Below are 27,944 nucleotides of genomic sequence, written 5' to 3'. Positions count from 1 at the left end.
TCTCTTCTCTGTCTCTTTCTTAAAAAAAAAAAAGATATGAGAATATCAGCATGTCTATGTGCTAATGAGTATGACCTTTGAGAAAGAGGTACTTGTTGATGCAGAGGGAAAAAGGGGGAAATTTTATATAATAATTTCCCTAAGTAGACAAGAGTGTACAGAATCCAGTGGATGAAGGCTGGTCATTGCAAGTGTTAGATGCAGCCAGTTCATCTAACAGAGAAAGAGACCTATGAAGAGACATGGACATAACTGTAGGCGATGTGGGCTGTGGTAGGGGCCTTGAGCAACTTCTATTCTGGTACTTTATGTTTTCTCCATGGACAAGTAGCAAGTTCATCAGGGGAGAGTGAGAATGAGAGGAGAAAGTAAAAAAGAATTCTAGGAGGGTGGTGGGTGAATGTACTGGAAGTGCAGCATGTGACTGCTGGGAAGACTAAGGACCTTCTGGCAGTTAGTGATCAGTAACATGGAGTGAAATCAATGCACATTGTTGTGTGGTTGTTATCTAGCCAAGTTCAATTGCATGGCTGCAGGTATGGGGTCAGACGGAATTGGATTTAGCCAGGATTTGGTTTTGGCCAACCATGTGATAAGAGAGGATAGGGGAGTTCTTTTAATGTTTAACTAAGGAATTTAATCTGGTAGGAAGGGGAGTAAGGACATGTGGGAGGTGAGGGAGACCAAGGAGTTGGTAGGATGAGCCACAGGAGATTGCTGGAGTTGGGAAGAGTTGGAAGAAGCTGGAAAGACAGGAGTGGTGACTGGAGAAGGAAGTCTGAAATTGGGATTATGGAGGGGGTATATTTTTTGGAAATAAAAATATCAGAACTCTAACCTGAGAGTGAGTGATTGAGATCACAAATATGGGGGTAGAGGAGATTCAAGAGCTGTGAGGCCAGAGAACTAGACTATCTCGTAGGTGGATATGATATTCACATATCACTAAGCGTCACAGGAGAGATAGTGTTGGGGGAAATTACAGGGAGTCTGGAGCTAAAATATTCAAAGAATGAAGAGATGTGTGTGAATGAATGGGTGTGGGAGTAGATGACTGCACGGATAGTGGGTGGTGTGGTCTGCACAGCATAGTAGTAAGAATAATTTGTGGATGCATGAAACATTCTTAATACTGAGCCTGCATGTTGGTTGGCCTGAAGAAATGTTAGTGACTTTCATTCTGAGTCTATGTGAACAGAGAGCAGAGCTTAAATCACTGGATCCATTTTTACAGGGAAATTGATTTTCTTTCATTTTGAGGTCAAAGAGGCACAGCAGCTTGGACAGCCCTGTGCCACCTAGGGAGGTGTTGATTTCCCTGTCATTCAGTGTATCCAGCAGACTAAGTGAACATCTACACACCAGTGCTGTAGAGGGGATTCTGGCAATCAGGTTGTGGGGAGGAGGTAGGATGGTGTCAGAACTAGCTTCATTCTTTCATTCAAGAGAAATTAGGAAAATCCCATTCACAGTAGCCTCAAAAACAAAACAAAACTTGGCAATCAATTTAACAAAAGAGGTGAAAGACCTCTACAATGGAGACTACAGAACACCAAAAGAAAGAAAGAAGACCCTAGAAGATGGAAAGATCTCCCATATTGTTGGAAGGCAGAATTAATATTCTCAAAATGGCCATACTCTCAAAAGTATTATACAGATTTAATTCAATTCCTATAAAATCCCAATGACATTCTTCATAGAACTAGCAAAAGCAATCATGAAAATTCATTTGGAAAAATAAGAGACCCAGAATAGCCAAAGCAATCCTTAGCAAGAAGATTGAAGCAGGAGGCATCGCAATACCAGTCATTAAATTATACTACAGAGCCATAGTAACAAAAATGGCATGGTATTGGCACCAAAACAGACACATAGACCAATGGTACATAATAGTAGGCACAGAGACAAACCCACATAAATACAGTTAACTCATACTAGACAAAGGTGCCCAAAACATTTATTAGAGAAAAGACAGCTTCCTCAACAAATGGTGCTGGGAAAACTGGAAATCCATATGTAGCAAAAATGAAATTAAATCTCTCTCTCTCACCCCGCACAAAACTCGACATTCTTTCATTCAAACATGACTCAACATTTCATAGTCATGAGCCTGGCTACTAGATGCAGGGAAACAGAGATGTCTCAAAGAAAGGAACTCTCAATATGGCTGGGACACATCTGCTCTCAAATGTCACATAGGTTTATGAGGGAGAGACGGGCATAGTGGAGTCACAGTGATCTCTGTGGGGTCATGGAAGGCTTCAAAGTCAAGGGGTTCTTTAATTGGTGTTAGAGTCTGAATGGGCATAGTGTGAACAAGGCAGGAAAGGACATTCCATACAGATGGAACTTTATAAGTATTGCATGAAAGAGAGAAATTCAAGTAGCAGTCCAAATGCCCCTTATCTTCCCTGTCTCATTTTCCCTGTTTGTAACTTGGGAATAACAATGGTGTCCACATGAGTGGGGCATGGTGAGGAATAAATGACATGGTGTCGATAGTACTTGTCACAGGCAATGTTCCAATCCCTTTGGATGTATGATCTTACTTGATTTTGGACATCACCCTATGAGATAGGATCTGTTATTCTTTCCATTTGATAGGCGAATTCACTGAGTTTTAGAGGGGTGAGTAGTCCAAGGTCATGTAACTGGTGAGACTTAACATCAGTCTGACTTCAGAGCTTGTACTATTAACCCGTAAGCTATTGTGAGTGCCGAGCATATAGCTAGTTCTAAGTAAATGGCAGCCATTACTGTCATGATCACTAGTTTATCCTCCAGAGCAGAGGGTTCCGTTATCACTTCTGCAGCTGGTTGAAGACAGTGCTGCTGTCTAACTGGCAGCACTGTCACTATTTTTGGAAGGTCTTTGTCATCACCTGCAATACATCTAGATAGTCAGTTGCACCACATTGCTTTAAATGGTTTGTTTTTTGAAATCAAGAGTGATTTTTATCTTCTTAAGGGCAAGTCTTTCAAGCTGATGCAGTTGACGTCAAGCTGGGTTTGGTGCACTCTACTGGTGTCTGTGGTGGAACTCAAACCAAAGCCTCATGTCCCAGCAGCGCATGCGGTAGGGAAGCGCAGCAAACCAGACTCCACACACAGTAGATATCACCTAAAGGCTAGGTGCCTGATGGGGCTAAGAAAGCCTCTTCCATCACTGATGACTGAAATATGCAGAATTCTCAAAAGGGCTGCTTCACTCAACAAATATTATTGAGTGACTACCACATGCCCTGCATTCACTTAGTGTTTGGAGACGCCAGCATTAGTGGTGAAGAGGACTGACAAGGTTCCTACTTATAGAGCTTCATTATAATAATATTATTATTATTATTTATTTTTTAAAGTTCTGATTGGACACAATACCTTTATTTTATTTATTTATTTTTATGTGGTGCTAAGGATCGAACCCAGCGCCTCGCACATGCTAGGTGAGTGCTGTACCGCTGAGCCACAACCCCAGCCCCTAGAGCTTCACATTTTTATTAGAAGGAGAAAAACAGCAATCAACTCAAGTATGAATGTGCACATAATGATAAGTGCTGATGTGAGAAAGGAAACCCATGCCTTAAGAAGAGGGATTCTTATCAAAGTCATTTCCTGATTCTCCCAGGAAGCTACTCCCAAACCAGATCTTTTCTGAATTGATAAGGCATGCCAAATTTTTTAGCCAGGGATATGATTATGCCTCTCACTTTCGCCCTGTCAGTCATGCCTAGGGTCTCTCTACTTGCTTGAAAAACTGGGGTTCTCCCAACCTGAAAGCCCCCTCACCACCTTCAAAGGAGGATTTTCTCCTGATTGTAGAGGATGATGCCTGTTATACGGTGTTCTCTTAGTTTTCGTAATACTACGTCCCCCCCTCCCCCCAGGACAAGCTTCCAGGTCAGCCCAAAATTATGCATCAAGTTGATACATAGGGTGAAGTTAATTTTTCATTTTGCTCCAAACAGTTTTACCATAAGTACTCAACTAGCATAGGAAGAGTAATAAAAGGAGTCAAACTGATAAAATAAGAATTATTCTTTTATTTTGTGTTTGCTCACTAGTCTTGGGATCTCAACCATGTGTATTTTTTAAGACACTTGGATATGTATAACTTTTTGTCACAATAATGTATGTAGGGCTGCGGTTGTGGCTCAGTGGTAGAGTGCTTGCCTAGCATGTGTGAGACATTGGGTTTGATCCTCAGCACCACATAAAAAGGTGAGTTAAGTTATAAAAAAAAATGTATGCACATTTCTGTTTTGCTTTTTTATTACAATATTATTTTTTCCTTTTGCTATGTAAATTCACACACACAATTGTGTATATTCTCCCACCAGAAATTCTCCCATAGTATAGCTATTGCTAGAAATTGAATTAATTTTTTTACCATAAATTTGAAATTAAAAGCTTTATAAAAATCACATTCTTTTTAAAATTCCATATTCATTTTTTGTTGGTTCCTTTTAGTTGTACTTGACAGTAGAATTCATTTTGATATAATTATATAAACATGGGATACCTTATTCTAGTTAGGACCCCATGCTTGTGGATGTATCTAATTTTGGGATTCACTATGGAATATTCATATAAGTACATAGGAAAATTATTTCAGATTCATTCCATTGTCTTTTCTTTTCCTGTCTCCCCTCCCTTCCCTTCATTCCTCTTTGTCTGAATAAATATTTACTGAATATTAATTCTTCCCCTCCTCCTTTATTGTGGGTTAGCCTCTATCTATCAGCACAAACTTTTGATCTTTGTAGAACTCACATTTGTATTTCCTTAATCCTCTTTCAGTCTTCACCACAACTGTATAAGGTAGGGAATTATTTTACATGTGAGGAAACTAAAATTTGTAATCTTCTTTCCCTTTTGAATTGTTTATTCAGTCTTATTTCCTAGAAGTATGGCAACTTGGTCAAAAATCATGAGCTTTTATTTCTGTGGTTTGAATACTATCTAGAAGAGTTGAATTAATTTATAATGCTCTTTCAAATGTGATTTTATTATAATCTGCCTAGCGTTATCATTTTGAAGGCTGTTGACCAAACATCAAGGCTGTTGAGTCTACTTGCCATTTATCCCTAAGCAGAGGTTAACTAAGCCTTTCCCAGGTTAGTTGATGGGGCCTACTTTATACTTTCAGCATACATCTATCTGGCATAGTCAGTTTTCTAGGCTTTCCTGCTGTTCAGGGATCTAGAATATTGTACCTGTAAGAAGAGGCTTTTCACTCTTTTCTGAAATCCCAAGGCTTCCTGGGTTACACCAGAGTCTAGGCCTATAAAAGTACCTATCGATCTTGTTAATATTTAACCCAGTTCTACTAGAAAACTGTTCTCCCCTCCTATTTAAAAAAAAATTGTTTTCCCTTTTGCAGATGTTTTTTGATTATCCTGAGAAAAATGAGCCCTGGCCTCCAGACCTAATAAAGCAGACCTTGTTCCCATGGAGAACAGTGCTTGCTCCTGAGGATATGGAGGGCCTGCAGCCCCAGGAAGATTAGCCAGAAGCAGGTAAGAAACACCTAGAGGCATGAACTAGCAGAGGGTACATTCCAGAGTAAAAAAAATGTGTGGCAGAATACACTGACAAGGAATCTCAGGGTCCCAATGCCTGACTACAGTGTTGATAGTTTTTCTTTTCTTTTCTCGTCCTCTAACACCGATTCAGTGTGGGGCAGGGTGAAGGTGGGTGTGTAGGTGGCTGGCCTGTTTTTCTATAAGCTATAAACTTAAGATTTGAGTTACTCTATAATTCACTCAGCCTTTTTGAGTACCTATGTGACAAGCACCACATTTGATGTTGAGTATGTGCTGATAAGTAGTTCATGGCAGAATTCCTTACTCTAAGGTTTTCTTTCTGCTGCTTCATTGCCAGCTTGGGCTCTGTAGATAATAATGCGAGTTGTTATCGTATTCTTTTTCCCAGAAGTCTCATGGTGGTTGTAAGGATCCATTGATATAGTCACATGAGTATAATAATCCTTTTTTTTTAAAAAAACTGTGGATTGAACTCAAGGGTGCTCTACCGCTGAGCCTACATTCCCAGCCTTTTTACCTGATTGTGAGATGGGGTCTTGCTAAGTTCTTTGAAATTGTGATCTTCCTGCCTTAGTCTCCTGACTCACCAGGATTACAGGTATGCCCCACCATACCCAGCTCAATAATCCCTGTGGGGGACATTGTGTTGAGTATGGTGGTTCAGAAATGCCAGGAGGAGACATGAAAAGCAGCAATACAAAGCAGTATTGCAAGCAGCGGACAGGCATCGTACCCAGTGGACGTGAGCTCTACTGAAGGTCAAGGACAGAGATTGTAAAAGTGTAAATGCCTGGAGGCTTAAGAAGTCAGTTGGTGGGATAGGAAAATTCAAAACTTGGAGTGTTTTTCCAAAGAATTTGTGGAGAAAGTTTGCTACTCTTTCCCTTTTTTGGGGCTGTTTAGATGAAGCTTCTTCAGTCTGCCTTGTTAAAATGCTTGAGAGGTGAAAGAGGATCCTGCAGTTCTAAATCCCTATGATCAGATGCTCCAGGCTCCTGGTGGACTCGAAGGACCTGATATCTAAGTTCAGGTGTGTGCTCTGGAGCCATGACCTGCACAAGCCATGAAGGCTGGGGCCATTTGAGGGTTGCAGGACTGTCCTTGGGTCAGGTGGTTTGTGGGAACTCTTCCCCCACAGTCCCCTCCCTGACATTACCTTTAACTCAAACATGTAAAAGTCAAGTTCCAAGTCCATTCTTTCCAAATCACTCTTGGAACTTTAAAAACTACTTGTATTCCCCAAACCTCATGTTCTTCAGCTATAAATGGAGCTCATAAAATCGGTTTTGCTTATCTCACAGAGCTATATTGTGTCTTACAAGGTCATGTGTAAGGGCCCCTGAGCGGTAAAATGATGTTCACCAGTGCTGGCAGGTGCACTGCTTATGGTGAAGTGGCTTTTCTGTGACTGACATATCAAGTTGTCACTCTGGGTACCCTGATTTCTGAGTCCTGATGGCCAACACTGACTTTTCACTGTTCCCGATCACAGATCCCTGTTCTTTTGTGAAAAGACAATGATGGGCCTTTAGAATCAGATAGGCCTGGGTTTCAATCCTGGTTCTAGCACTGATGAGCTAGAAAAACCCTTAGAGAAGCCCTGTAACCCTGCTAAGGCTCAGTTTCTTCATTTCCTATTAGAGTTGTGAATATCTATCCTATGGTGTAATGGTAAAGTGTCTACTATGTAGGGTCTCCTTAAATACTACTTCTCTATTTTTAAAAATATTTTGTAGTGTTGACAGGCCTTTATTTTATTCATTTATTTATATGTGGTGCTGAGAATTGAACCCAGTGCTTCACACATGTGAGGCAAGCACTCTACCACTGAGCCACAACCCCAGCCCCTCTAGTTTTTTTTTTTTTTGAGTTGTCATATGGTTATGTGATTTATTCATGTTGTGTGGCTGAGGAAATGTAATTCCTTAGTTTCCTAATGATGTGACAAGCCTTCCACCTCTTACCTTTTGATCTTATGTTTGAATATTTCTTCTGGGACATTTACAAAATCTCAACCACCCATGCTAGGAAACCATCATCCTCAGAGCCACTGGTTCCTAAGATCTAGAATAGTAGGAAATACTGCTTTGGTTGGTACTTACAGCAGATTCCAACAGTGAGCTGGATGTCAGTTAATTAGAGTCTTGGATGAAGAACCTGCCTCTTAGGCTGATGAGACCTGGCCGGTGTTCCACCCCGTCATTGCTCGCTGGGCCTGTATCACCCCCATATGGCTCTCTTGCCAAGGAACTGCTCTTCCATCTCTATTCAGAATACCTAAGGACTGGGGTTGTGGCTCAGCGGTAGAGCGCTCACCTTGCACGTGCAAGGTCCTGGGTTCGATCCTCAGCACCACATAAAAATAAATGAATAAATAAAATAAAGTTATTAAAAAAAACCCACATTAAAATAAGAAAGAAAAAACGGTGTCCAGAATACCTCTCCTGCCTTTCTTACCTACTTCCAAGTTCATTAACATTTCCTTTTGTTTGGTCCTCCCAAATTTTTATGAATGAGGTAGGCAAAAATACATATCCTATAAAAACTTAGGAGCAGAGATATTCATTTGCCCTACATCAACAAGAATGGAAAAAAGAAGCCAGGTACCCAATCCAGTTTTCCTACTGGTTAATCCCTAATGTCCTTAGGAGCAGTCCTCATGAGAAGGGACTCCAGACTCCTTGTGGATTAGCAAAACCTTGGGGGGCAATTGCTTTGACTTATTACGGTAAATAAATCCAGTAATTGAGGAGAGAATTTAATGTTTTCCAAAAGATACACACAGTGTTTGAGTTCAGAGTGCTTCTATCTTCCATTCAGTTGCACAATAAATTCTGAGAAAATGAATTGGCTCTGTTTGCTTAGTGAGGCCCACTTTCTAGAACTTTCAACACTTCTGTGCAAGATATAGTAGAAGGAGCTTGGCTTATGGAATTAAATGCACTTCAATTTGAACCTTTCCTTAGCCTTGTGATCCTGGGCACTTCCCTTAACCTTTCAGAGCCTCAGATTGCTGCTAATCTATAAAAATGGAGATTATAACACCTTCCTGGATGGTGGGTCAGAGCCCATCTGCATGGCTCAGAAGAAGCCCTTTGTATTAGATTCTGATATGTATGGTGCTCTCTTCAGTTATATATCACAGTGATTCTGGTCAGAGTGAAATTAAATAATATCTATTGTGCTTAATGAAATTTTGTTTCAATTTCTTTAATTTGCCACATGTCTGCTACCTTATCAAGATTTCTTCTCTATCATGAAGTGAGTTAATCGACTTCGTGTCCTAAGAGTGCTGTTCTTGCAGTGTACCGCACAAAACTGAGTGTTATGTTGTGAAACCAACCCTTGTTTTTATTTTTATATGGGAGTCCAACATCACAGTCCTTGGAGAGATACACCACAAGTCTGTAGCATCATCCATGGCGAGAGGTCTTCCTCCAGCTATTTTAAAATAACGCCAGAGCACTGAGGATTTTAGACTCCGGGTTCTGTGATAGAGACCAGTCATCTTGCTCTTCTTTTTATTCTCTCTTTTTTTTAAGTGTGCATGCCTTCATCTAATAGATAGTATAAGGTTCTAGGAACCAAGTGCACAAGATATGGTTCCCGAACTTAAGAAACTAAGCTTGAAGCTTCTCGAGGGACGTAGACAAGGCAACTGGAGACGAAGACTCAGGGTGTAGAAATAAAAGGTAGGGGGCTGGGATTGTGGCTCAGCGGTTGAATGATTGCCTAACACGTGCAAGGCCCTGGGTTCGATCCTCAGCACCACATAAAAATGAATAGATCAAACGAAGATATCGTTGTCCAGTTACAACTAAAAAATAAATGTTAAAAAAATTTTAAAGAAAGAAATAAAAGGTGGGAAGGTATAGAAAGCATTTAGGGTTCACAGAGGAAGGAGGGAGTGTCCAAGGGAGTACTGTGTACATTTAAAGCCCAAATGAAAGCTGAATTTTTCAGAGAGTTGTTTAAAGCTGCATAGTTGGTGGGAGGTAGAGCAGGACTGGAATTCACATATTCTCACTCTAAATGCTTGGCCCATCATCCTCTGGGTGCCTTATTTTATTTATTTATTTTAATTTTTTTGGTACTAGGGATTGAATCCAGGGGCACTTAACCACTGAGCCACATCCCCATCCCTTTTTATTTTGAGACAGGGTCTTGCTAAATTGCTTAGGGCCTTGATAAGTTGCTGAGGCTGGCTTTGAACTGCAGTCTCCTGCCTCAGCCTCCTGAGTCACTGGGATTGCAATGTGTGCCACTGTCCCTGGATGTGTGCCACTTATGGATGTTCTTTACATCTTTTTTTTTTCCTTGTCCCACTCTTTTTAGATTTGTTCTCCTGCTCAAAACAGAGGGGCTTCCCTGAACACAACTTTCATTATGATTCACACCAACATGAAGAAAAAATTCAGCTGCTGTATTGTGGCCTTTCTCCTGTTTGCAGTCATCTGTGTCTGGAAGGAAAGAAAGAAAGGAAGTTACTATGATTCTCTTAAATTGCAAACCAAGGAAATCCAGGTGTTGAAGACTCTGGGGAAACTAACCATGGGGTCTCATTCCCAGTCTGTGTCCTCAGACAACACTCAGGACCCACAGAAGAACAGCCAGGCCCTCAGCGGTCCCAAGGGCTCCACCAAGTCCAATCCACAAGCCTCCTTCCAAGTGTGGAACAAGGAAAGCTCATCAAAAAATCTTATCCCCAGGTTGCAAAAGATATTGAAGAATTATCTGAATATGAACAAGTACAAAGTGTCCTACAAGGGGCCAGGGCCAGGTGTCAAGTACAGTGCGGATGCCCTGCGCTGCCACCTTCGGGACCGTGTGAACGTATCCATGGTGGAGGCCACAGACTTTCCCTTCAACACCTCTGACTGGGAGGGCTACCTGCCCAAGGAGAACATCAGGACCAAGGCTGGGCCATGGCACAAATGTGCCGTTGTCTCATCAGCAGGATCTCTGAAGTCCTCCCAACTGGGTCAAGAAATAGGTATGTTAAGATTGTTCTCTGACCAGCCCATGCTCCCAGGCAGTGCCTGGGCATATTAACAGTCCTGGAGACAAGGGCCCAAGGGTGGCTTGATGGACCAATGGAGCCAGCCCAGAGTGATGTTTTCAAGTGTCTTTCTTGGAGTTGGAAGTGCCAGAGGGATATTTGAAAAGATGGGAATCCAAGTCCCCTAGCATCTTTATCACCAAGAGTAGCTTTATTTTTAATTCTTTCAAATATTGGTGTTCTGCAGAGTATTTCATTTGTAAAGTGTTCGATTGCTATCTATAAGCAACAATTTGAAAACCTTTGAAGCAAGGACCTGCATTCGTAGGTTCTCAAATTCTATTATTTTATGCAATTCATGAGGACTGTTTGGGCCTCAACTACCTGGGTAATTTTCAACTTTTCTCTTTGGGGAAAAAAGTAATAAGAGCAGGAATTGGGGGCTGGGGCAACCTTCAGGGGGTTCATAAATCCCTAAATTGCATGCAAAAAAATATTCATGGAGTATACAATGTGTTGTATGTGCCAAGTCTCTGTGCATTTCCCCAGGGAGAGGTCTATAGGTTACATTTATTTTCAGAGGGCTCTGTGACCCAAAAAATGGTTTAAGAGTTAAACTGGTCAAAAGTACTGGTCAAAATATATCAGTTTACTTTTCTTGAAACCTGTTACAGTGAAAAAGGAAGTCCACCCATATTGGTGAACTTATACAACAGAGAGTTACTGATTCACTTAAAGTCCCTTATTTCTTTTATTTTGAGAGAAAATATTTTCCATTATTGTGAAATGAATCAGGCTATAAAGAGAGCAAAGCCCAGGTAGGCTTGCTCTTCAGTTAGCCTGGAGGTACTGGAGCAGGTGAGGTCATATGTCTCCTTTTCCATTTAAAAATTTTTTTTTTAATTTTTTAAAAATAAACGACAGTGGAATGCATTACAATTCTTATTGCACATATACAGCAAAATTTTTCCTATCTCTGGTTGTATATCAAGTATGTTCACACCAATTTGTGTCTTCATACATCTACTTTGGTAATGATGTCTATCACATTCTACCATCCTTGCTAACCCCCTGCCCCTTCCCTTCCCCTCCCACCCCTCTGCCCTATCTAGAGTTTGTCTATTCCTCCCATGCTCCCCCTCCCTACCCCACTATGAATTAGCCTCCTTATTTCAAACAAATATATAAAAAAATATTCATCATCTCTAGCAATTAGAGAAATGCAAATCCTTTTTTATTTCCTCCCTCTGACTGCCAGGAAAAACGGTCTGAATTCGAGCATGGTCTCTCACAGAAGAAGTAGAGATGCCAATTGGATTCTCTAGAGCAGAAAAAAGTGGTGAGATCACATTTTCTACCTCCCCAAATAGGCAGTGCTTATTTAATGAAGGCTGCCAAGATGACCAGCCCCACTCCAACTTGGACCTTAGCCTTTTTAGTTTCTTTTGGACTTTGTTTTCTCAAAATTAAATGTTATTGCTCATGTTCATCCATGCTAGCACCAAATTTCTTTCTGTATTTCTCATTTTTAATGCAAAATGATAATTTTCAGAGTTGCTCAGATCTTAGGTGGTCCTTCTTCCTGTGATGTTATCATTGTCTACCTGGTTAAGATTGGGTTGAAGTTTAAGGCAGAGCCTGGTCTCTCTGTGAATTGTAACCATATCTTTATTTTTATGAACTCCTTAAAAGTCTGAAAAAACTTACAATAAATGTTAATTGAAATAATCTTGTATACACTGTACTGACAACTTCAAATAAGTTCCATGGAAAAATTTTGATCCTGAGATATAACATTGTATGTTGGACTTCAAATATTCTGACTTTCATAGCATATATCCTCTGGGCATTTAGTTTAACAAATATTTTAAGGCATTCATTCATTTACTTTTTTTTTTAAATTCACGAATTCATCAATCATACCAAATAGGAGCTTAGAATACAGAGGAGCAGGGAAGGGGAAGACCCTTTGGTGAAGCCCATGAGTCCCAGGTACTATGGACTTCCCACTGCTGCTGGAGTTTTTTGAGCCTGTTCCCAACTGTTGACTATATCATTTAGTTTCCAATTATTTAATCTTACAAGTAATACTGCTAACAAGTTTTTTTTTGTGCAGAAAAATCAAAGGAACTACTACTGTCCTCCAGTGGGGAAATAACCTCAGGAATGGGGTTAAAAGAACCAAATAAGATAAGTTTTGTGGCTATTTTTATTTTAACTTTTTTTTGTCCATTTCACGATGGTTTACTAGAGAGACTGTGTAAGGTATGGTATCTCCAGCAGTTCTACAAACCAGGCAATGATGGGCTTGATAATTTTAATTACTTTTGATAGCTTACTTACACATGTATAGTATATTTAGATTTGTTGGAAATTTCACTTCAAACAATAACATATTTTTAAAATGCTATTGCCAGTAGGAGAGACACTCATTGTGCACCTGCTGTGTGCTCAACATGCCTTTTTTAAAATTTTTTAAATACTGGGGATCGAACCCAGGGCCTTGTACATTGAAAGGCAAGCACTCTACCAACTGAACTATATCCCCAGTCCAACATGGCTGCTTTTTAAATCTTCCCAGCAGTCCTGAGAGGCAGGTTAGGTTATTGTTCCCATTTTGCTGATGAGCCAACTGTGGAGGCTCAGGAGATTTATACTACTGGTTGACAGCAGACTGGGGTTTGATGGTGGTCATTTGACTCAAAGACATCCATGCTTAGCCCCTCTGCTCCTGTGCCTCACAATGATTCTAGCTTCATGAGAAATGTGGAAGCATTCATCCCCTGTTGCTCTCCTAGGGGGAAGGAGAAGAGCATGCTGAGTTGAGGCACAAGTGAGAAGCAAAGGGAAAGATGCAGAGTGTGTTTGGGCATCACAGATGATCCCTTCTGGATGGCATGTGAATGAAATAGTTTCTCCTGCCACAATTAGAATGTAGTCTTCCATAAGTGGTTATATATTTATTTTTATTTTCATTTACCCAGTGGGTAAAGAGGAATGAGGAACAAGGCCAGAAAGATAGCCAGGGATCAGCTCTTAGAGCATGTTAATAGTTACCATAAGGACTTCTGGTTTCATTCTTTAAGCCATAGAGAGCTCTGGAAGGTTTTTGAGTAAGGGGGGAATGGAATGGTGTGTGCTTTGGAGTGATCTCTCATTTCTCTATGAATCCCCCCTCCTCCATGGAGACTATTGTCATACTCAGATAAGAAATGCCAGGCCTGTCTGGCAGTGGAAGTGGTTGTGGAGAGAAAGGGCCTGATTTGAGAGGCACCATGAAGTGGAAGAGCCAGAATTTATTTCTAAACTAGAAATGACTTTGAAGGAGAGGCAGGAACCAGAGTTTCCAGCCTAGGACAGGGTAATCATATCACAGAGGAGTGTGATTCTGGAGGAAGACAGATTCCATTTTGGGAATCCTGAGTCTTAATGGATTTTTCTGTGTAGATTTCCATGCAGTTGGATATTTGGTTTTGAAGAAGGAGTCCGGTTTGGAGATTGGATTTAGGAGTCATTTGTATGAGGTGATGTGATAATTATAGTCTAGGGAAGAGGACTGATTAGAAAACCTAGACAAGGGTTTACATTTTAAGAACAGGGAAAAAACGAAGGACAAGTAGAAAAATTCAGAAAGGCCAGAGAGAGACTTATGGAGACTCATTTGGGTACCATGATAGAAGGCAAAGGGGAATAGCTATTGCATCAGAGTCTGTAGAGGTGGGGTGTGTTCTTTGGCAGAGTGAGAACTGAGAAGAACTGAGAAGAACCTTGTGTTAAGTTGCTCAAAGGATATGACTGGTTATATCTGAATTCACCAAACTGTGCTTGTAAGGGGCCAGATAGTATTGATTTTTTTTTTTTTTTTTTGCTTGGAGGATCATAGAACGTCTGTACAAGTACTTGACTCTGCTGTTGTAGTGCAGTAGCAGCCATGGGCAGCAGTAATAAATGAAAGGGCCTGGCTATGTTCCAATAAAACTTTATTTATAAAAATGAGGGGTGGGCCAGATTTGGTCACAGGCCATGGTTTCCTAACCCTGATCTATAGTATATTTAGTTTCTCCTGCCACAGTTAGAATGTAGTCTTCCATAAGTGGTTATATATATTTTTTAAATTTTTATTTGTTCTAATTAATTATGCATGAGAGTAGAGTGCATTTATGCACTTTGATATATCATACATAAATGGAGTATAATTTCTCATTTTTCTGATTGTACATGTTGTAGAATCAAATCAGTCATGCAGGCATATATGTATATAAGGTAATAATGTGTGCTTCATTCTACTATTCTTCCTGTCCCCATACCCCTCCCCCTCCCTTTACTCCCTTCTGCCTAATCTAAAGTAACTCTATTCTTCCATAGTGCCCCCTCTCCACTCCCCCACTCCCCCACCCCTTATTGTGTATTACCATCCGCATATCAGAGAAAACATTCTGCCTTAGGTTTTTGGGATTGGCTTGTTTCGCTTTGCATGTATTCTCTCACTCTATCCATTTACCAGGAAATGCCATAATTTCATTCTTCTTTAAAAGCTGAGTAATATTTCATCATTTATATATACATATATGTCATATTTTCTTTATTCATTCATCTGTTGGATGAATAAACAGATTCAACATCTGTTTCCATAGTAAACTATTGTGAGTGGAGCTGCTATAAACATTGATGTGGCTGTGACACTATAATATGCTGATTTTAAGTCTTTTCGATATTAACCAAGGAGTGGGATAGCTGTGTCAAATGGTGGTTCCATTCCAAGTTTTCTAAGGAATCTCCATTCTGTTTTCCAGAGTGTTTGTACCAGTTTGCAGTCCCACCAGCAGTGTATTAGTGTGATTTTTTCCCCACATCCTTGCCAACATTTATTGTTGCTTGTATTCTTGATATTTGCCATTATGACTGGAATGAGTTGAAATTTCAGTGTAGGCTTTTTTTTATATTTTTTTTTCTTTCTTTTCTTTTATTTTTTTTTAATTTTTTAATTTTTTATTTTTTTGGTGGCACTGGGGATTGAACCCAGGGCTTTGTGCATATGAGGCAAGTACTCTACCAATTGAACTGTATCCTCAGCCATCAGTGTAGTTTTGATTGCATTTCTCTAATTGCTAGAGATGTTGAACATTTTTTTCTTATATTTATTGATTAATTGTATTTCTTCTTCTGTGAAGTGTCATCCTTAGCCCATTTATTTGATTGGGTTAGATGGAAGGACCTTCCATGCTCCTGGATAGGCAGAATTAAGATTGTTTAAATGGCCATAATACCAAAAACCCTATACAGATTTAATGCAATTCCTATTAAAATCCCAATGGTATTCTCCATAGAACTAGAAAAAAACAATCATGAAATTCATTTGAAAAAATAAGAGAACCATAATAGCCAAAGCAATCCTTAGCAAGAAGACTGAAGCAGGAGGCACCACAATACTGGAACTTAAACTATACTACAGAGCCATAGTAATAAAAATGGTATGGTATTGGTACCAAACAGACATATAGGCCAATAGAATACAGAATAGAGGACACAGAGACAAACCCACAAAATTACAATTATCTTATACCAGACAAAGGCACCATAAATATACATTGGAGAAAAGATAGCTTATTCAACAAATGGTGCTGGGAAAAATGGAAAGCCACTTGTAACAAATGAAATTAAACCTCTATCTCTCACCCTGCACAAAACTCAAAGTAGATTTTCAAAGAGTATCTATAGTATATTTAGGCACTATAACAGAGACCCTGCACCTAATAGAAGAAAAAGTAGGCTCAAATCTTCACCATCTTGGCTTAGGATTTGACTTCCTTAACAAGATCCCTTCCTTACTTGAGAAGTAAGATAAAGAATCAATAAATGGGATAGATTCAAACTAAAAAGCTTCTTCTCAGCAAAAGAAACAATCAGTAATATGAAGAGAGAGCCTGCAAATTGGGAGAAAATCCTTACCACATGCACTCCAGATAAAGTATTATTTTCTAGGTTATATAATTTTGAAAGCTAATTTGAAAATACAAAAAATGTTTAGTGATAAATTGTGATAGAATTTCTTTTATCATATTTTTTTTTTTACTTAATTAGTTACTACACTTGGAGGTAGTGAATTTTGATCTATTTATGAATTTACTAGCTTGAGCTGTTTGGGTTGAATTTTGTAGACAGGTAATTATATCATATGTATATAGTGATGCATTTATATATACTTTCTTTTTCTTCCTTATGTTCTCTTCTAAGTTAGGGAGAACTGGTGGCTTCTGTTTTCTGCTTGTCTGACTTATTTGTGGGATCCTGTTAGTTGTAGATTTTTCTTGGTGATTTCCTGGAGGCCTGTGTGAGTTTGAAAGTTCTGCAGCCTTCAATAGCAAAGGATGATTTGGCAAACAAGGATCCCACCCCTTTTCTTTATGATACCAAGTCACTGGCTTTTTCATGATTTTTTTTAATTATTGTTGTGTTTTGAAAAATTGAATCCAACCTTCTCACCAGGCCTTCCCAGCCCTGCACTGTCAGATTCCTGCTGACCTCTTTAACTGCATCCTTGCTATTTCTTCCTTTCACCACTCATGTCCAGCCAAATCCTTGCACTGGACTTGACCTTCACAATTGTGGCATCCTCTAGTTGGGATGGACTTCCCTGGGCCCTTTCCATGCCTGGCCAACCTTTGGGTCTCAGCTCTGAGGTATTCCCTGAATCATCACTCTAACAAAAAGGGTTTCCCTCAGTGCTCAACTCCCTTCACACAACTCACAGAACTCACTTTATGTGTCACACAACTCACTTTATGTGTGTCGGTTACTCGTCACACTTATATTACACGTAGGTTGTTCTATTTATTAATTATCTCTCCATGCAGTAGAATGTAAGGTCTTTCTTTCTCACAACCATTGTCTCCAGTGCCCAGAACTGTGCCTGGCATAGAGTAGGCATGAACGAAAGATTCTCTTTGCTTATGGTCAACGTCAAGGACCTATCCTCAGCCTGCTGTGCTGGGTATTCTGTATTTACCCTTTCACCCTCATCCTTCATTCTTTCCCATCTGCATCTATTTCCTGGAAGTTGAAATTGGGTCAGTGGCTGTTCCTCTCCCACTAGCTTTGATTTGGAACTGGCCAGAAGAAGCTCCAACTTGAAGCTGCGAAGGAGAGTATCTCCAGGTGTGCCCTGCAGAGTTACCTCTACTCTTGACTGAAGATCGCAGCCCCTTTTAGGCAGCTCTGTCAGTCTCCAGCTTTTCCTGTTCCCTTTCAAGCCAACAAGAGCCAAAGGAAGGAGGAAAGAGAGGTGACTGCTTTCCCGAGGTGTTAGTATAAACACTGGCGTCAACCTCAGCCTCCTTCTTGCCGGCTGAGGTTGTTCGCAGAGGCTGTGTTCCTCTCCTGAAGACCACAGCTCTTGACAGTGGCCCTCCTTAGCCCATGTCTCTGCTCCTAGTGTTATATTACACATGGGGGATAGTAATGGCAGCCAGCCCTGGGGTAGTGCAGCAGTCAACTCTGGGGATCAGTCTATTCCATGCTGATTTTCTTAAACGCTACCCAAGACTTTGTAAATAGTCCTTTTATGAAACTCTCAGTTACTTAACTGGATTCTCACTGATAATTTATTCATCTGTGGAATGACAAAGTTGACTAAGTGCAGTTTCTGATGGATCTGCATCTCTTGTGACTACTAGTGACTGCTTTTGAAACCAGTGACTGATTCTGACAAATCTTGTTGCAATTGAGTTGTATAAAGATATACCTCCTGCCCTATTTGCTGTCCAGTGTGCCTCCCCTTAGGCTGATGAAATTTGGACTGTGCTTATCTCAAACCACTTGGATGACATTTTATCCTGGGATTGGGGATAGGGCTAAGTTGTTTCCCTGAAGGAGGTGACTGCATTCCTGAGGTTTAGTATACACACTGGTATTAAAATAAAGAGTAAAGTTCCCCCCAACACTAACTTTGTGGTCATCCCCTTTCCAGAACATTTCATGTGGAATCAAATGTCTTTTGTTTCCCAGTCCCACCTGAGTGGATAAAGAGCAACCCCATGAAAGCACACATGGAAGAAAATGAGACTATAGATAATTGGGCTGAACCCCAAATCTGGTGCAGATTTTGATGGTGAACCCCAAACTTGCTTGATCAAGTAAGGTTAGGATGAGCTCTTGTAAGATGTCAGAGACTCAGGGCTAGGAAGATTCTTAAAGGTCAACACCCTCCCCCATCAGATTGGTCAACTTCTCCAAGTCTTTCAAACTCTGCTTAAATAGCTTCAAAGAGGTAGGGCCCAGGAATTAATCAGGTGTTTTAGAGATGGTTTGTTTGATCTTGATTGGATTTAATATTGTATATTCTTTCTGACAAAGTGTTTATTAAAACAAAACAAAACGTGGAGTTTAGCATTCTGACTTCCTGTCCCATTTCTGCTGGACCAGGTTTTTGACCCTTGTATGGGCCTCAGGTTCCCAAGTGGGACACTTAGGGGTGTTTTGGATGCCATAGTGAATCCCTTCCATTTGCTGGGCATTGCACATTTTTCCGAGTGCATTGGCTTCTTTGTACTTGTACACAGACTGCATATATGGTAGTGTCTTTATTTTCCTGATAGGGATAGAAATATGATCCACTGGCAATACCTAGAGAACATTTGGTTTGTTCCTTTGATACCTGGAGTAGTGATTACACTATAAAGAGCACACTGGCCCTGTTCACTTTCCTGCCATGTCCCAGCACACTACTGCCATTGGATGGGTTTCATGAATGAATAGTATGGACCCCTCTAGATTTTGCAGTGATGGCAGATAAGTAGTCATCTCCATCTATGACCTTGACCTGAGAACCACACAAATATTCCTTTTCCCCCTGTGTAACACGAGGTTGATAAAGATCAGGAGGCAGTATTGTCTCGCTCCCTCCCTTTCCTCCTGCCTTTCTCCCTCCTGTCCTTCTCTCTTCCTGCATCTTGCTATACTCATCACATCTTTTCTATTTCCTTGTGGTTTACAGATGATCATGATGCAGTCTTGAGGTTTAATGGGGCACCCACGGCCAACTTCCAACAAGATGTGGGCACGAAAACTACCATTCGCCTGATGAACTCTCAGGTAAAATTACTGCTGTGCAGATATGGAGTGCGAGGGAGACCACACAGGGCTCCAAAACAGAATGTATCTACAAGGCGCTCATCAAAGTGCCAGATTAGTTAAGTCTGTCAACTTCCTGAGTCCCAGGTTCTTCACTTGAGGAGGAGTCAGTGATTCCATGACCCAACCTTGGGATGTGTTCATAAGAATACCCCATGGTATTAGTCTGCAGTGATGGAGCTGTCTTAGACCCAGGAAAGAGACTTCTGCTGAGGGCATACCTGGGGTGTTATGTGAGCAGAGAACATCTAGGGGAGACTGAGGACATCTAGGGGAGACTGAGGACTGCGGTGAAAAGTGAATGAAAAAATATATGAGATTGCTTTATAAGCAGGGAAATGATATGCAAGTATAATAAGACATCCTCACCGTATGACTGTGTGTGATATGTCCTAGACATCATTACTTCATGAATTTCCACAGGTATTTAGCTTCCTGAGCTGTTTCCAGGTAACACATGTTGATTTCTCAATACCAACAGAAAGTGGAGAAATATTCTTGCCACAAAGTTCTGTTAAGAGATTTAATGAGTGGGAGAAACTAGATTATACACATCAAAAAACTGCAGGATAGCTAGGTGTGGTGACTCACATCTGTAGTCTCAGCTACTCAGGAGGCTAAGGCAGGAGGATCACTTGGGATATGCGGTCACCCTGGGCAACGTAGTCAGATCTGTCTCATTGTTTTGGTTTGTTTGGTTTTTCTTTGTAAAACCAATCAAACCAAAACAATGCATGACAGGGCTGCAGATTCACTCAAAACCACTAATGTTTACCTTTTTTTTCTGAGGAAGCATATGAGCACTGGGTGTTTTGATATAAATGTTTAATCTATATTTACCTGCCCATGACTTGAGGGATGGGGTGAATCATGGAACTGATCAGAAACACCATATCAGCACTTTCCTGGTGGAATGTGCATTTCTGCTTTCCTGTGGAGGGCTCCACTGCTTTATGTCCTTCTCTATATTTCCTGACTTGTGGCAGTTCACTAGCTGAGCTGAAGCTGCTTCCTGCATAGCATGCTTCTATTGGAGGCCCATAACCCTAAGAATCCTTTTATGATGGGACAGGGGTTGAAGAACTTAACCATCTTGTGTTTTGTTCTTCCTCTAAAACCATTTTTTTTAAAAAAGATTCATTTTCAGCTGGGCATAGTGGTGCATGCCTATAATCCCAGCAGCTCAGGAGACTAGGGCAAGAGGCTTGTGAGTTCAAAAGCCAGTCTCAGTGAAAGCAAGGTGCTAAGCAACTCAGTGAGACTCTGTCTCTAAATAAAATACAAAAAATAGGCTGGGGATATGGCTCGGTGGTCGAGTGCCCCTGAGTTCAATCCCTGGTATTCCCAAAAATAAAAATATAAGAAAAATAATGCTGTCACGGTAGCATCCTCCAGTAGCCTCTAGATACTTCCAATGCCTGTGTGCTATTCCACCTTATATTTTGTGTTTTTATATTACCTTTATTAGTAGTAGAATGGGGAGGTTTGAAAGAAATGGTTTGATTAGCAAGAGATTCTCTGTGGCCTCTAAGCTTGACTTTGAAAAATGGTCAGTATTTGGAGAAATAGCAATAGGGAGGCACTACGGAAGATGTAATTGGCAGGACAGAGAGGCACAGGAAGTAAGGGAGGAGGCATTCACAGCCCCAACTGGGCTGGAGGTGAAGATGTGGCAGGATTCCCATTGCTCTCTTCAGGGAGATGAGGCTGTACCTTCAGGGCTGCTCAGACTCTGGCTCGTCTGGAAATTCAGAGAAGTTAGGACTAACTTTTCCCCTTTCCCTACTCATGCCCCAGTCACGGAAATTCTGGAGCCAGAAAGCACTGTAGGGAGCACAAACACCTAGCTTCTATGTCTGTGTGAGATGCACATAAATATCTGGGAGGGAATTTTTATTTACCTTCCATTCAGACATTCAGCAAATATGCATGGTATTGCCTCCAGTGTAACAGTTGGTATGTGGCCTGTGCAGTTAGTCTATCTGGGAATGAAACCCAGCTGTGTCTCTCACTACCTAAATGATTATGCCCAAATTATCTATGTCTTCATTTACTCATTTCTAAAGAGGAGGGGTAATAATGGTATTTTCCTTGTAGGGTTGTTGTAGGGTATAAATGAGAACAATCTATGCAAAGCAGTTAGAACAGTACCTGGCACATATGTCAATATATCTTAGCTGCTCTGACACTTTATATATGCAGGTATAAGCTGAGAGTGGAGGATACAGTAACAAACAAAACAGACTTAGCCTCTGTTCCTATGTTGCTTACAGATTCAACCCAATAATTATACAAATGAGCCTCAAGTTGCAATTGATAACTTCAGAAGAGAGGGTCAAGGTGTTAGGAGAGCCCATAACAGGGACATTTGAGCTAACCATTGGAAGTGAGGATAACTTCCTAGAGGTGACAATTAGCCATTTAGGGGGAATAAGAGTAGATGATGAGAAGGTTGGAACACATGCTTTTCAGTAAGATGAACAGCATAGGCAAGGTCTTGTATGGAAGGAGCAGAAGATAGGAAGGAGTAGGGGTAGAAAGAGGTGGGTAGATGTGGGGTGCATGATGAGAGGTGAAGCTAAAGGTAAGAAGTCAAGTCACAACGATGAGCCAAATTTTCTTTGCTATGTCATGATAAGATTTGCATTTTGTGAACAGCACTATCCTCCATCTGATCAGAGAGGCTGCAGTAGATAGATACAGGAGCTTTTCTTAGTAGTCTGTACTACAAATGCTGGCAGGTTGCAACAGAGTTGGAAGTGAAGGTGAATGTGAGAAAAAAATGCACCTAAGAACTACTGTGCATGTGCAGTCAACAGGCTTTAGTGTTGGAGTGGGTGTGAGAGGTGAAAGAAGTAAAGGTGCAGCTCAGTTTCTGGCCTGTGTAACCAAAGTAACTGAAGAGCCCCAAATAACTGCCTTTGCAGGTACTTGAAAGTGTGTTGGCTGGTGAGGGTTAGAGTCAAGGAAGAAGACAGAGATAAAAAGTATGCTTCTAGATGTGTTTGGTCCGAATTATCTCTTAGCTATAAAGACAGGTCATAAGTAGGCAATTGTCCAAATAGGGCTGAGGTTTAGTGGACAAGTCTGGGCTGGAGAAGAGAATAATGAACTATGTGTATGTATGTGATAACGAAGCAACAGGATTGAAGGAGAGCCCTAGAGAGAGTATAGGGAGGAAAGAGGTCCTACCCAGGAGCTTTGGGTAACAAGAGCAGAGAAAGGAGGAGGTAGTGGGGAATGGTGCCAGATGCTGCTGAGGAGCCAATTTGGGTGAAGACTGAAAAGCAGCTGCTCTCTTTAGGTGACTAGAGGCCTCTGGTGACATTAGCAAAAACCTTCTGGGGAAAGTGATGAAACCAGAAGCCAACTGGGGTATACTGATGGATTGGGAACGCAAACGTAGATGGTTTTTTCCAAAGTCTGACTCTAAAGCAGAGGAGAGAGAAAGCAACTGGTGGAGAAAGTTAATAATTCCAGGGCCTGTTTTTATTCTTTCCATCTTTTAGGTCAGAAAGAACCAAATAAAGAAAGTAATGTCAACCCCAAATTAAAGTTCCAGTTTCCTTTTGAGAATGACATTGTGGGAAATATCATGGATGAGATCAATCGTGGCAGAGACAAAATGACTGGGCTTTTAGATGGACATTTTACAGCCTCCCTTGCAATTAAATATATTGGGTGACTGAATTCTAATCAAATGAGGTGATATATGCCACTTCTAGAACTGCTCCATAAAATTTTTCCTATGCACTTATTCTTTCTCTGGTTGAATGTAAGTAAACACAACAACATTCAAAGTCATGTGTTAAAGATGGAAGAACCACAAGGTGGGCTGGGTCCATCTTAAAGGAGAGCCAGTTGCCCTTAGGAACACTCATTGTGAACTTCATGTGTGCAAGAAATAAATTTTCTGTTGTATTTAAAAAAAATAAAAGCCAGTGGCAGTGGTAGGGGGAGGATTCTGGAAACATGGCAGAGGAGGATGCATACTGTCTTCCCACCTAGACAACCACTGTCCTGCAGAATCTGTAGATGTCTCACTGTTGTGGAACTTCAGCGTCCAAAGTAAGCTCGAAACCTCCAGGGAAAGATTTGGATGATAAATCATGGTTAATTTCAATCAATCTCTGCTGTTAGCATGTAGCAGCTATCCATCCCGTCCCTTTGCCCCAGGATAAGCAACTGTGCACATGTTCCTACAGCACACTAGACCCAGCCTATAGGAGACAGAGTGGGAAATAAGCACCTACCCTCAAATCCTGGGGGGTTTGGGGGTCTGTTCTCTGATTACTAATAGCTGCTTCTTAACACAGGGGTACAAAGATTAGGTAGCCACCAATCACTATTAAACCCCCTCCCCATTGTTAGGAACACCTTCTCCTCTGGCTGAAGTAAATTTCAGGGGATTTAAAGGCCTGGTGGCTCCTCCTGCCCCGGGCCCACTTCATTTTTCTCCCTTAGGCTTTTTTGGGAGCCAAACATTGAAAACTAGGTCACTTAAAACAACTGCAGATAGGGAGTGTGTTAGTTGGCTATAAGTATGTGAGATAATCAACTTAGAAAGACAAAAGGTTTATTTTGGCTCACACTTTTGAAGGTTTCAGTCCATGAACAGGTGATTTCATTGCTTTTGGGCCTGTGTCCACAAGCAAAAAAGGGTCCCAATATGCCCTCAGGGCCATGTCCTTAAAGACTTGAAAATATCCCACTAGCACCACCTCTTAAAGGTTCTACAACTTCCTACTAGGGCCATTCTGAGGAAAAAGCCTTTAACTTATGATCTTTTGGGGGTCATTCTAGTTCCAAACTATAGCATGGGAAAAATTAGAAAATCATTGTGCAAGTTCAGAAAGGTTAGGCTCAGAGAAAAAGTTTGTATAACTCAGGCTGATTTTCAGCAAACATAATCTTTAATGATTAAACAAACAAACAAACAACCAGCAAACCTTAGGGAAGGGTGTGAATCTGACTTCCAGAGTTATCACATTATTAGATTCAAATGTCCTATTTTGAAAAGAAAATCACAAGGCTCACAAAGAAATAGCAAAGTATGGCCAATTCAGAGATAAAAATAAACCAATAGAAACAGTCTCTGGAAAGGAGCTGAGGGAAGGAAGGTTTATTAGATAAAGACTAAAGCAATTGTCTTAAAGATACTAAAAAAAAAAAAATTAACAAACAAACTAAAGGAAGACATGGATAAAATCAAGGGAATTATATATGAACAAAATAAAAATATCAATAAAGAGGAAGAAAAAAACCCAAAAAGAAACTAAATAGAAATTTTAGAGCTGTAGTGTGCAATAATTAAAATGAAAAATTCACTTGATAGATCCAAAAGCAGATTTTAACAGACAGAAGAGAAAAATCAATGACTAGAAGATAGAAATATGGGAATCATAGAGTCTGAGGAACAGGAAGAAAAAGGATTGAAGAAAAGTGAACAGAGGCTAAGAGACCTCTGGGATACCATTAAGTGAATCAACGTATGCATTGTGGAAGTCTCAGGAAAAGGAGAGAGGGATAGAAAGGATATCTGAAGAAATAATGTCCAGGAACTTCCCAAATTTAAAGATAAAAGACATGAGCATATACATCAAAGAACTTCAACACATTACAAGTAATATGAACCCAAAGAAACATTGAGACATATTGTAATCAAACTGTTGAAAGCAAAAGAAAGATTTTAAAGAGCAAGAAAAAAGTAATTTATCCCATCTAAACTATCCTTAATAAGATTAGTAGCATATTTGCTATTAAATTTCAGAAATTTTGGGTGCCAGAAGGCAGAGGGCTAAAGAGTTAAAAGAAAAAACAAAAACTGTCAACCAAGAATCCTATATCCAGTGAAACTGCCCATCAAAAATCAATCAAGAATTCCCAGATAAATTAAGTGGAGAGAGTCCATTAACACAGACATGTCTTATAAAAAATGCTAAAAAGTATCCCAGCAGGTTGAAATGAGAGGATAATAGACTGTAACTAAAAGTCATACTTACTAGGCTAAACTCAAAGCCATATAAAGAAATAAGTATCTCAGTAAAGGTAAATATGTGGCCAGTTATAAAAGCTAGGGCTACCACAGCAATGGTGTGTGACTCTATTTCTTGCCTTTTACATGATTTAAGAGAATAACACATTTAAAAACATATTTGTCTAAAAGTTGGTGTTATTGTAACTTGTTTGTAATTCAACATTTCATTTTGTCCATAATTTAAGAGCATTTAACAATTGTTAGCTCATGATTTTTTGGACATACAGTTATACAGATGTAATTTTATGACATCAGCAATTGAAAGATGGAGATATTAAAGGAGCAGACTTTTTGTATGTTATTGAAATTAAGCTGGTGTAAACTATGAATTCGAGTGTTATAACTTTAGGATATTAAATGTAATATCCATGGTTACCAGTTTCATTTTTTTATATGATAGCAGAATGCATTACAATTCTTATTACACATATAGAGCACAATTTTTCATATCTCTGGTTGTATACAAAGTATATTCACACCAATTTGTGTCTTGGATAATAATAGTCATCACGTTCCACCATCATTTTCAGTTTCCATTTTGTTATTGATTTCTAGCTTTGTCCTATTTTGGTCAGAGAAGATATTTTAAATGATGATATCTATATTCTTAAACCTTTTGAGACTTAATTTATGACTTAACATAGAGTCTATCTTAAAAAAATGTCCCAAGTGCACTTGAGTTTTGGGGGGTGGATGGCCAGCATCTCATTGGGGATTCTTCTTTCTGCCTAGAAGGGTAAGCCACCCTAAAACTTAAAATCTCAAATAATTAGTGAATAACAAAACACAAATACTCAGAAATATATTTACAAAAGGCAGAGTCCCCGGTAGATCTAGTCTGCATGGGTTCTGGAACTAGACAAAAACAAAGTGGCCCCCGTGGTTTATTTAAGGGGATACATGAAAGGCAGGGATAAAGTTTCAAAGGCAGAGTCTTGCTTCATGATATCTTGCACTCAGCAGGTTGATTGACATCTTGGCAGGTCACACCCATCTCAGGTGCGGTGTGGGCCACGGCAGAGCAGAATAGAGATTCACATTGTTCTTGGGCAATTGACCAGAGGAAATGTCTATGGTCATTGCCAGATACCAGATGTCTTTATCCACGAGGCTTCCATACACAGTGACACACAAGCAACCTGTGGACGGCTCCTGGCATTTGAGAAGAATGTGTATTCTATTGTAGTTGGGCAGTGTTCCTGTATGTCTGTTAGATCTAGTTGGTTTATTGTATTATTCTTCTGTTTCCTTCTCTTTTGTCTGGTTGTTATCCAGAGTGTGGTGTCAAAATCTTCAATTATTTTTGTAGAACTACATACACATATTCTAGCAATCAATGGAGAAAAGAAGAAATCACAGTGGAAATTAGAAAACATTTAGAAATGAATGAAATGAAAAATACAATATATAAAATTTATGGGATACAGTGAAAGCAGTGCTAGAGGGAAAAATGCATAACTCTGAAGTTTGGGGCATTGACATGATGTCACATGGAAAGTTCTGCTCCTGACCTCATGTGGTGGGTCACAAGCCAAAATGCAAGTGGATCAAAAAATGTCATAAAGTTATCTTCAGTCTATGTGTGTAAAATGTATATGAAGCCAAAATAAATTTTGTGTTTAGACTTGAGTTCCATACCTAAGATATCTCATTAGTATATGCAAAATTTTGTAAACCTTAAAAAAAATCTGAAATCAAAACATTTTCAATCCTAAGCACTATGGATAGAAGATAACCTAAATCTTTAAGATGAAATACTGCTTAAAACAAATGGATTAAATACAATTCGTTTGAAAATCCCAGTGATGTTATTTGCAAACCTAGAAAAACCCATCCTAAACAAAACAAACAAATAAAAACAGCATACTACAAGGACACAGCCACATCAATGTTTATAGCAGCACAATTCACAATAGCTAAACTGTGCAACCAACCTACATGCCCTTCAATAGATGAATGGATAAAAAATAATGTGGCATATATACATAATGGAATATTACTCAGCAATAAAAGAGAATAAACTCATGGCATTTGCAGGTAAATGGATGGAGTTAGAGAAGATAATGCTAAGTAAAGTTAGCCAATCCCAAATAACCGAATGCCGAAAGTTGTCTTTGATATAAGGAGGTTGATTCATAGTGGGATAGGGAGAGGGAGCATGGAAGGAATAGACAAACTCTAGATAGGGCAGAGGAGTGGGAGGGGAAGGGAAGGAGCATGGGGTTAGAAATGTGATGGA

General features: G+C 40.0%; 1 protein-coding gene across 2 annotated transcripts in view; it reads left to right on the top strand.

The window, feature by feature from the left end:
* Window positions 1-27,944, top strand: part of St6gal1 (ST6 beta-galactoside alpha-2,6-sialyltransferase 1) — a 138,503-nt gene that overhangs the window by 90,970 nt on the left and 19,589 nt on the right. For both annotated transcript variants that reach the window (XM_026389407.2, XM_026389408.2), the window contains exons 3-5: window positions 5,378-5,513; window positions 9,876-10,533; window positions 19,532-19,629. In XM_026389407.2, coding sequence (XP_026245192.2) covers window positions 9,927-10,533; window positions 19,532-19,629 — 705 coding nt within the window. In that variant the 5' untranslated portion in view covers window positions 5,378-5,513; window positions 9,876-9,926. The remainder of the gene's footprint in view (window positions 1-5,377; window positions 5,514-9,875; window positions 10,534-19,531; window positions 19,630-27,944) is intronic.

This window comes from Urocitellus parryii, chromosome 2, assembly GCF_045843805.1.
Source record: "Urocitellus parryii isolate mUroPar1 chromosome 2, mUroPar1.hap1, whole genome shotgun sequence".
Taxonomy (NCBI): domain Eukaryota; kingdom Metazoa; phylum Chordata; class Mammalia; order Rodentia; family Sciuridae; genus Urocitellus; species Urocitellus parryii.
The sequence above is the reverse complement of the archived record's forward strand: the minus strand, read 5'-3'. Positions and strand labels throughout refer to the sequence as shown.